Source organism: Hordeum vulgare, chromosome 1H (assembly GCF_904849725.1).
Source record: "Hordeum vulgare subsp. vulgare chromosome 1H, MorexV3_pseudomolecules_assembly, whole genome shotgun sequence".
NCBI lineage: Eukaryota > Viridiplantae > Streptophyta > Magnoliopsida > Poales > Poaceae > Hordeum > Hordeum vulgare.
Window position 1 is genome coordinate 8693822 of NC_058518.1, and position 10232 is coordinate 8704053.

At 40.8% G+C, this 10232-nt stretch overlaps 1 protein-coding gene across 1 annotated transcript; it reads right to left on the reverse strand.

Moving 5' to 3' along the window:
* Positions 1 to 7515: 7515 nt before the first annotated feature.
* Positions 7516 to 10031, reverse strand: LOC123404261. The gene is made up of 3 exons (XM_045098184.1): positions 9742 to 10031; positions 8689 to 8900; positions 7516 to 8353 (listed from the first exon to the last, which is right to left on the reverse strand). The coding sequence occupies exons 1-3, from the start codon at positions 10019 to 10021 to the stop codon at positions 7751 to 7753; spliced, it is 1095 nt and encodes a 364-aa protein (XP_044954119.1). The 5' UTR covers positions 10022 to 10031; the 3' UTR covers positions 7516 to 7750.
* Between the last annotated feature and the right edge of the window lie 201 nt (positions 10032 to 10232).

Below are 10232 nucleotides of genomic sequence, written 5' to 3' on the forward strand. Positions count from 1 at the left end.
CCCTCTTAAAACACATGCAGTTGCGATCGCGCCTTGAAAATATGGAGTTGCGACCCTGCCTTGAAAACATGAAGTTGCGGCCCCTCTTAAAACACATGCAGTTGCGATCACGCCTTGAAAACATGGAGTTACAACCCCTTTTAAAAAGATGCATCTACGACCCTGTCTTAGAACATACAATTGTGGCCTACCTTGCAAACATGCAGCGGCCCTTCTTGAAAACATGCACTTGTTACCCCAACTTGAAACACATGCAATTGTGTCTCACCTTGCAAATATGTAGTTGATACCCCTCTTGAAAACATGCAGTTGTAAGATTGCCTTAAAAATATGAAGTTGCGCCCCCTCTTGGAAATATGTAGTTACGGCCCCACCTTAGGAACATGCAATTGCGACCAACTTGAAAACATGAGGTGCGACCCTACCTTAAAAACAGTTAGTTGTGACCCACCTTCTAAACATGTAGTTGCGGCCCGTCTTAAAAACATGCAACTCCGGCCCCATTTTGAAAACATGCAGTTGCAACCCCTCTTGAGAACATGCAGTTGCGACACCTCATTAAAAACATGCAATTGCGACCCACCTTAAAAACATGCAGCTTCAGTCAAGTTGCAACGCTTGCACTTGCGTGTCTGCATGCAAGTGGCCCCGACAACTCCTCACTATTTCAACCATTTTTTAACCTCAACTTCATTATTGTGTCCACATAGTGATTTAAAAAAAATAACTATAAGAAACAAATTTTGTAAAACTAAAACCTAAAAAATCAATTTGGGATTTGCAATAACAAATGAACATTAAGATAAAATAAAATGATTATGTTAAGGTTAAAGAAAGAGAAAATAGTGAAACAATGTTCTACTGTACATAATGAAATAAGAAAAAACAGAAAGGAAGAACAGAAACAATAATTAAGCAATTAATCATGAGAAAAAAAGGTTAGAAAAATTCATTACAAAGATCATAGCCCTCACCCATAAAAAAAGAAGTAAAAAAAACATACCCGTGGAAGCCATAGTGAACAAATAACAAAAAAGCGAAGCAAAAAGCAACCAGCATGGCATCCTTCGATCTCCATTTTTCCTAGTTTTCTTGGGCAAATGAGAAGAAGAAAAAGAAAGGCTCAGCTCGTGCAAATAAGAAAAAAAAAACTGAATAAAACTCGCGCACATGGGCTACCCTCGTACGAGCCGCACATCCGTGGTTCCCACGATTACGAACAAAAGCCATCACAAATCTTATCATGACAATCGAAGGGGCTAGAAAAATGACTGAGACCATGATTAAAAGTAAAAAAGCTGAATTTTAGCAAAACCGATAAAAGACAAAAAAAAGAAGAAATTATAACTAAAAGACTAAAAATAGAAAACAAAATATATAAAAAATAAAATAAAATAACGAATAAAAGCGAACGCTGAGGAAAAAACAAGGCAGAAAAAGGCCAACATGGCCAATAACATATAAAGAAAACAAGGCACCGTCCCTACCTTGGAAAGAAAACAAGGCAGCATTGCTACCTCTGCTGATGGGAGGACGTGACAGGCCTCAATGGGCCACGAACATAATAGCTAACAACCGAGGAAGGAACAATCAAAGCAAACGTTGTTGAGACATGTACGTAAATGAGTTTTAAAAAAAGATAGGTGAATGAGACCATAACTGAAACTCAACTAGCTGAGTTTCAGCAAAACCTTTAAAAAAATGTTTCACAAATTAGAAATGTCTTCATCATTTTACATAAAATTAGAAAACATTTCATACATTTTTCAAAAAAATATTCAATACAATTTTTTGTCAAGTTAAAACAATGTTCTTCAAATTCTAAAATTGTTTATGAAATACCAAATAATGTTCATCATTATAAAAAAATGCTTCATCTGAAGTAAAAATAGAAAATAAAAATATTCATTGGAATTCCAAAAATTGTTCATTCTTTTGAAATATTGAACATTTTTTTTTGAATTCCTGACTATTTTTGAATTCAGTAAGCACTTTGCTTCTTAATCCGTGAACGTTTTTTGGATGTCATTTTTCTCAAAATCTCAAAATACACAGGCCACACATGATCAGAATTAGCAAACATTTCATACATTTTTCAAAAAAAACTTCAATACATTTTTTTGCGTGAGAGTATGTAGTATGTGTATCTGTCAATATGGCTTGCAAAAAACTGCTCTCTACATGATCAGCAGTGTCGCTGCAGAATCCAAAACCGCGAAGAGTTGTGTAGCTCGATGATGGAGCCTGTGACATCTGCCTTTCGACAAACTTGTCTGCAGGTCTTGTGATGCTAGGTCATCAGTGTCGTCGCTGGCTCGTTGCCAGTAGATCCTTGGGATGGGCATCGTTTGGGTTCCACCCTATAGATAGCAGGCATTTGGTTATTAGAAAAGATGACACTAGTTGGGGTGAACCATAGGCCACACATGAGACATAACCACGCTATTTCAGGACATTAATGTACCTAGCTGCTTGTCGACTAGCGTCACATCGGAAATCCTCTTGCCACTGTCGTGCACCCTGTGTTGGCCTGAATCAAAGGTTCCTCCAGCGGTGGCTCTCCTGATACATTTTGATATCAGGTACTACTAGTTGGGGAGAATAACATAAGTCAAACATGACCACGCTATTTGCATAATGATATACCTAGATGCTTGCTGTTGTTTGGGGTCACACCAGGGATACTCTGTAGAATTTGGTTGGAAGCGTTAAACCCCTCGTCCGGCCGCATCTCATTATATAGAAGAATTGCCTTGGCTTACAAGTTGTGTACTATCGCTAGGATACGTCCAAGTACATCACGAGACAAGGAGAACAGTTTAAACTCGAGATCTAACATGAGTCCTTATCTATCTATCTTGTTTAACACTCCCCCTCAATCTAAACTCAATGGTGATTTTCCAAGGTTGAGATTGTACTTGAAATCATCTAACCGTCTCATTGTGAGAGGTTTTGTAAAGCCATCAGCAAGTTGATCACCTGTTGGTATAAACCGTATGTCAAGTAGCTTACGTGCCACTCTTTCTCCGATAAAGTGAAAAGCAACTTCAATGTGCTTGGTACGTGCATGCAATACAGGATTAGCTGAGAGATAAGTTGCACCAATATAGTCACACCATAATCTCGCAGCTTGTGGAACTTTAATCCCAAGTTCATGAAGCAATGTCTGAATACACATTACTTCGGGTGTAGCATTTGCTAACGCCTTATACTCAGATTCAGTGCTTGACCGTGAGACTGTAGCCTGTTTTCTTGCACTCCATGACACAAGATTTGTTCCTAGAAAAACAACAAAGCCACCTATAGATCTTCTGTCATCGACACAACCTGCCCAATCTGCATCACAATAAGCAGTCACAAGCAGAGAAGGGGATTTGACAATCTGAAGTACAAGTCCCTCTATAAACTTGAGATACCTCAGAATCCTCTTAACTGCAGTCCAATGAGCTGTAGTGGGAGCATGTAAATATTGACATACTTTGTTAACAGAGTAGGAAATATCAGGACGTGTAAGAGTCACATACTGTAATGCACCAACAATGCTTCTATTATTTGTTGCATCCTCTGAACCAAGAGCTTCTCCACTTTCAATTGTAAGTTTTTCTGAAGTAGAGATAGGAATGTTGATTGATTTACAGTTTTCCATACCTACTCTTCGAAGAATATCAGAGGTATGTTTTTCCTGTGTGAGGAGTATGCCATCCTTTATTTTCTTAACTTCTATTTTTGAGAGCAAACTCTAGTTTCATATCTTTAAGAAGACAACTAGTGGCATCTTGACTTGAACTAGCAACAATTATGTCATCAACATAGACAAGAACAAATATGATAATGTTGTTCTTACTATAAAAGAATAGTGAGGTATCTGCCTTTGATGGTGTAAACCCAAGGTGTTGTAGCTGTGTGCTCAACCTCGAGTACCAGGATCTTGGGGCCTGCTTCAACCCATATAAGGCTTTATCCAGTTTACATACATAATGAGGCATACATTTACTTTCATACCCTGGTGGTTGGTGCATGAACACCTCTTCCGCAAGAACACCATGAAGAAACGCGTTCTGAACATCTAGGTGTCGTAAACTCCAACCTCTCGATATAGCAACAAATAACACAAGACAAATAGTAGTTGCTTTAATAACATGACTAAACGTATCCTCATAATCAATACCAAACCTTTGCTTAAAACCTTTTGCAAAAATTCTAGCCTTGTATATGTCTATGCTTCCATCAACTTTTTCTCTTGATTTTATATACCCACTTACAATCAATCACATTATTACCCCTCTTTGGTGGTACTAAATGCCAAGTTTTATTCTTAATTAGCGCATCATATTCAACAACCATAGCCTTCTTCCAACCCTTGTGAGCAAGAGCATCATGCAAATGTGTTGGTTCACCACTGCTTGTAAGAAAGGCACGTTTAGTTTTATCATACCTTATCGTACCATCAGTGTACTGTTTGGACTTTACAATACCTGACTGAGACCTTGTGTGACGACGAGGAACAATAGATGCTGCTGTTTGCACCGCTGGGATCACTACCACAGTATCACCAGAAGTAGGATCAGATGGAGGGGGTGGTGGCTCTAGACCTGAGTGCATCAGAGAACCAGCAGTTTCAGAGAAACCACTCCGCACGGTGTCTCCTGGTTAATGCACAACCCCATCAGCCGGAGTTGTAGTGCCAGACAAACCATTAGCACCAACACTTGGGCTGGAGGGTTCTGCAGCTGGGCTACCAGCCACCGGCTCATGCTCTGGAACCTCCTGTTGTTCACCACTAGCAGCATCTGAAACTTTCACTACAAGAATTAGCTTCTTTGCCGTCTGCCATCACAGACGGCAAAGAGTAAACCACCGATGGCAAAGAGTAATACACAGACGACAAAGAATCCCACTGTCGGCAAAATTTCTGCGTCAGTCTACGATGGCATTGTATCTTCTTTGTCGTCTGCCTCACCAAAGCGGACGACAAAGAGCTTTGTCGTCAGCTTTTCATAAGGGCAGTCGGCAAAGATGTCGAGACAACAGCCGGCAGGCGTTGCCTCCGTTAGGGGATAACGGAGGCTTTGCCGTCTGCCTTCCCCTCTTCTTTGCCGTCTGCTCCACCTCCTCCACTCTTTGTCGTCTGCCTACCCCTCCTCCCCCCTCCTATGTGCCCTCCTCTTTGCCATCTGCACCCCCCAGGAAGCAGACGACAAAGAGACTATATGGCCAGCTGCTACTGCCCAGGTTGCACAGCTGGGCGCCACGTGGCACCTTTGCCGTCGGTCAGCTAACGGCAAAGGCCTTTGCCATCAGCTGGCAGACGGCAAAGAGCCCATATTGTCACAGTTTTGTTTTTTGTTTTGTTTATTTCACACCACATATACATATACATAGCACATATATAGGTCACAACACATATACATATACATAGCACATATATAGGTCACAACACATATTCATAGCACAAAGTTTCATCCATATATATACATATACATATAGTTCCACATATACTGTTCATCCATATATACATATACATATAATTTCACATTGTTCATCAACTCAAATGAAAACTAGAACTAAAGCACTCCATCAATGCCAGCTTCCATGCATGTAGTACATCCAATCTGCAAAATGGGAATAAGAAAGTCAGAAAAAGAAGAACAACAACATATATACGACAAATAAGCTAAATTAAAGAAGAAAGAGAAGAAGCAAGGAGAGAACAAGGAGAAGAAAAACAAGGAGGAGGAGGAGGAGGAGGGGAAGGAGAAGGAGAAGGAGGAGGAGAAGAAGAAAAAAGAAGAAGAGAAAAAGAAGGAGAAGAAGGAGGAGAAAAGAAGAATGAGAATAAGGAGGGCTCCTTCTCCTTCTTCTCCTCCTTCTCTTCTTCTCCTCCTCCTTCTTCTTCTTCTCCTTCTCCTTCTCTTCTTCTTCTCTTCTTATTCTCTTCTTATTCTTCTTCTTCCTTTTTTTCATTTCTCCTCTTCTCCTCTTCTTGGAGCTAAGTATGTCATTATGTCATTATGTCATTATAGAGGAAAACTATGTCTTTTTAGAGCTAAATGGGCTAATTATGTCATTATAGAGGAAAACAAGCTAAGTATATAATTTTAATGAGCTAACCAAGGTTCTTATGCCATTTTGAGCTTATAATGTCTTTTTGGAGCTAAATGGGTTAATTATGTCATTGTTGGGGAAATTAAGGCAAGGAGAATATGAAAGAGGAGAAGAAAGAGGAGGAGGAGAAGAAGAAGAAGAAATAAAGAAGAAGGAGGAGAAGGAGGAGGAGGAGGAGAAGGACTAGAAGGTCCTTGGCCTTCTCTTCCTTCAAGTGCTATTGGACTCTGAGATGGAGGATACGCGCGCGCCAAAGTAGTGTTACTCCTTTCCTTTGGTGTTGTTGGCACTTGAGAGAGTATTGCATTCGCAAGGAGAGAAAGGAGACGATCAGAGGATCGACTATGTTTCTGGAGAAATACGCCGAGGCACAACTGACAGAGCGGAAAGGGAGATCAGTTTTGCCTGAATCCATATCCAGGAGCCCTGCTACGCATGGCATCCAGTGGTCGCCTCCGGTGCCAGGTACTGTCAAGGCTAAACACAGATGCTGCGTTCGAGACAGATACGGGAGCGGTGCTGCTGGTGTGGTTGTTCCTAATCATGGATATTAAACATGCCATGACTGCTTTCTCTGCATGTGAAACGAGGGGAAAATTCTTTGGCACATGGACTAGCGGCGGTAAACAGGAGCAGTGGAGACCAATTGCTGATCGCTCAAGTGCCTCCTGGCTTAAGATCTCTGATGATTTCTTAATGTATTAGCCCCCCCTGAGCAGGGGCCTCTTTGATTCGTAGGATTCTCAAAATGCAGGAATAGAAAAAACATAGGAATAGAGTGGCATGTCCTTTTCTACACTACAGGATTTGGAAGTGTGTTTGATAGCACAAGAAAAACAAAGGAATTCTACAAAGAGGTTTGAGTGGATGGAAATTTTCCTTCAAAATGTAGTACAAATGAATCCTATGAAAAAATTCCAAAGGATTTCAATCCTACGAATCAAACGACCATCGTAGGAAAAAATCCTAAGGATCCAAATCCTTCAAAAATCCAATGAAATTCCTTTGTATCAAAGGAGCCCTAGGTCTGCCTACTCTAGTTCTCCAAAAAAAAAAAAATCTTATGTACTAGCAAGTTTTGTATTGGCTTGAACAGGCAACATGGATTCTAAAACTGAAGCCACTTTCTCGTCAAGGAAAGGACACTACTTCCAACAAACATGTGGTTCACGACTGGTAATTCCAAATATTTTAATTTTCAGGATTTAGATAACACAAAAGTGACCATGAGCAACTCGATACAAACCATAGATAAATATGGTAGAGAAGCCCCTTACCAATGACATATGTTCATATTTCCACCTAATGCATGCCCAACGAAACGCGAAGTGCACTAATCTACTTTAATTATGCCAAAAAATTAAGCCAACAGATTCGGTGTAACACACCACCATAATACATAATAACTTACTTCACTGCATCATTACTTGTAATTCATCAAGCCAAGTTGCTTAATAACAATAATATAAGGTGCACCACATCATTACATAATGATTAACTTAGTTCACTACATCACTACACCACGATTAACTTATTTCACTGCATCATTGCAGCACGATATAATCCAGTCCACTACATCAACTTATCCATTACATCACTGACTCGCGATATAACTTGGTTCAACTTAGTTTATAAAGGCAGAGGATTACAGCCAAAAGTCCATCAAGGACCAGACGACCCTGAATCCGAACTTCCCAGCACCACACGTAATTTTTTCTTCATCTGCACCAGTGCGGCGTGGAGTGAAACCAAAGGTTCGTTCAGCACAAACACCAGCTGCCTCATTATTTATGTGAAACATGACATTTCTTTCCAGACAGATAGTAATGACACTCCGCCGGAGTTTGATAACTCCACTTTCATCACTTGTAACAACGCCATCTGCTGTGCTATCATGAATCACAGTGGTTTGTTCAATGTCCAGATTGCGAGCTTTATCCGCGATGCCAACTGTTATATTTCCTTTAAAAAGCCCCTCAATGAGCTTGATTTCAAAGGTGCACTCGACTGCGTTCAGGACCGTTGTGAATCTCACTTCGATAGTGCTGAGCCAGCTCTCAAGGGTTTCACTTGTAACCACGACATCATTCTCTCTAGACAGTACTCGGCCATCAATACTTATTAGACCCTTGCTAAATGCCCTGTCTGGAGACACTCCATCTTCCCTTATCTTAAGATCAATCTCTAGATAGATGAAATCAACCAGCACTAGACCTCGACTTGGGCCGGTTAAAATCAGCATTCCATCCTAGGAAAAGAATCACACGATTGGTTATAGTGTGATCAACCAGACACTACTCAAAATGAAGATTGAAAGCATGCCATAAAAAGCTACCCCATCTATATGGGGATGACTATCTGGATCAACAACCACCGGCACTAAGATGACTCCATTTAGAAGTACAATAACAGTTGATATTAAATGCATCTTCAAATAAAAAGATACCCCATCTATATGCAGATGACTATCTGGATCAACAACCACCGGCACTAAGATGACTCCATTTAGAAGTACAATGACAGTTGATATATCACCGAATAAAACAAAACCCGATTGAAACGAACTTAGAAGCAAGGATGTACCTCGTTGAGGCGCTGGCAATCATCTCTACTGCGGTGGAAGAGATAAATGCACTTGTAGTCAATGCTGTCTCTGGCAATGACACGGCCATAGACATTGACTGGGAAGCCTACATCTGAGGAGACTATGCTGACGGAGAGGATGTTTGCAGAGTCTTGTAGCGCAAATTCATCTTTGTAGATACTATCAGTGTATCGCATTGGAAGGACAGACGCTGCAATGAATGAGCAAAATAAACCTATCAGGTTATTTCATCACAATAAACTTCCCAGTTTGTGTTCTTCCCATTCCTATCCCGCTGAGTTAAACCACCTAACGTTCTTATTTCACTTGCTGAGTTAAGTTCAAGAGAAAGCTATCATCCCACTATTTGCAAAAAGTTATCATCAATTTTAACAAAATCCGTGATTCCTATTGCTACGTGATGTACATATATGAATTAAATCTAAATCTAATCCAAATAATATATTACAATGGCACTGATCGAAACTTACTTCAAACTTACTAAATTAACCGATAATAAGCCTAAAACTTATTAATTTCAGCCGCTATCTTGTGCTGATGGTGGGGTTAAAGGACGGGATTATCTGCTAATTTTCGTTTAACTGGATGGTTACAGTCCCACATCCAATCTCTGTCGCGTATATTTTCAATCTGGTGGACATCCCAGTTTAAAGGACGGGACTTTTCGGTTATTTCATCACAATAGACATCCCAGTTTGTGTTCTTTCTTCCCATTCCTATCCCGCTGAGTTGAACCACCTAACGTTCTTATTTCACTTGCTGAGTTAACTTCAAGAGAAAGCTATCATCCCACTATTTGCAAAAAGCTATTATCAATTTTAACAAACTCCGTGGTTCACTGCCATGCATCAATAATCAAGGATGTACATGTATGAATTAAATCTAGATCTGATCCGAATAAATGAATGCAGATTGGCAGTTCACTGCCATGCATCAGTAATCAAGGATTCTCCTAACAGAGGAGGATTAATCATACAGGTGAAACGGAAGAGTAGTGCACCGGCTTCAGAAGAATTAGAGAGGTCGCTTACACTCCTCGTCGATGTCGAAGACGGAGAAGTCCCTGAGGAAAAACCTGGTGTAGACCTTGCGATCCACCTTGGGGTCGTGCTCGAGGATGGAGTCGATGACCGCATCGTGTGCCTCGCGTCTCCGCCGGTTCTCCTCCCGATTCCGAGCCTTCTCCTCCTCCTTCCGCCGGAAACGCGCCTTCTGCGCCACCTCCCATGCCGTCCACTTTACCGGGTCATACAGTAAAGGCTCGAAGCCCTCCACCTCCTCCTCATCCTCCAACACCTCTACGGACGCCATGATGAATCGCCAGCAGCCGCCGAGCCAATCGAGCAAACCCCACTTTCCTCTGTGTTGATTCTTATATAGATGCTGCTTTGGGCTGGACCAAGGCCCAAGTAGAGTAATAACGTGCTAAAAATACATAAATTTCATTGGAGGATTTTCTTTCTAATTTGCACACAATATTTTAGGGGTGATTTAGTTGGTACAATAATATATTTCGTTTAGA

Excerpts from the sequence above, each read along its gene's own strand:
- LOC123404261 (XM_045098184.1), bottom strand. The coding sequence starts at position 10,021 with ATGGCGTCCGTAGAGGTGTTGGAGGATGAGGAGGAGGTGGAGGGCTTC. Across the intron at positions 8,901-9,741 it reads CTTCGACATCGACGAGGAGT|CGTCTGTCCTTCCAATGCGA; the intron begins GTAAGCGACCTC and ends CATTCATTGCAG. Across the intron at positions 8,354-8,688 it reads ATTGCCAGCGCCTCAACGAG|GATGGAATGCTGATTTTAAC; the intron begins GTACATCCTTGC and ends TTCTTTTCCTAG.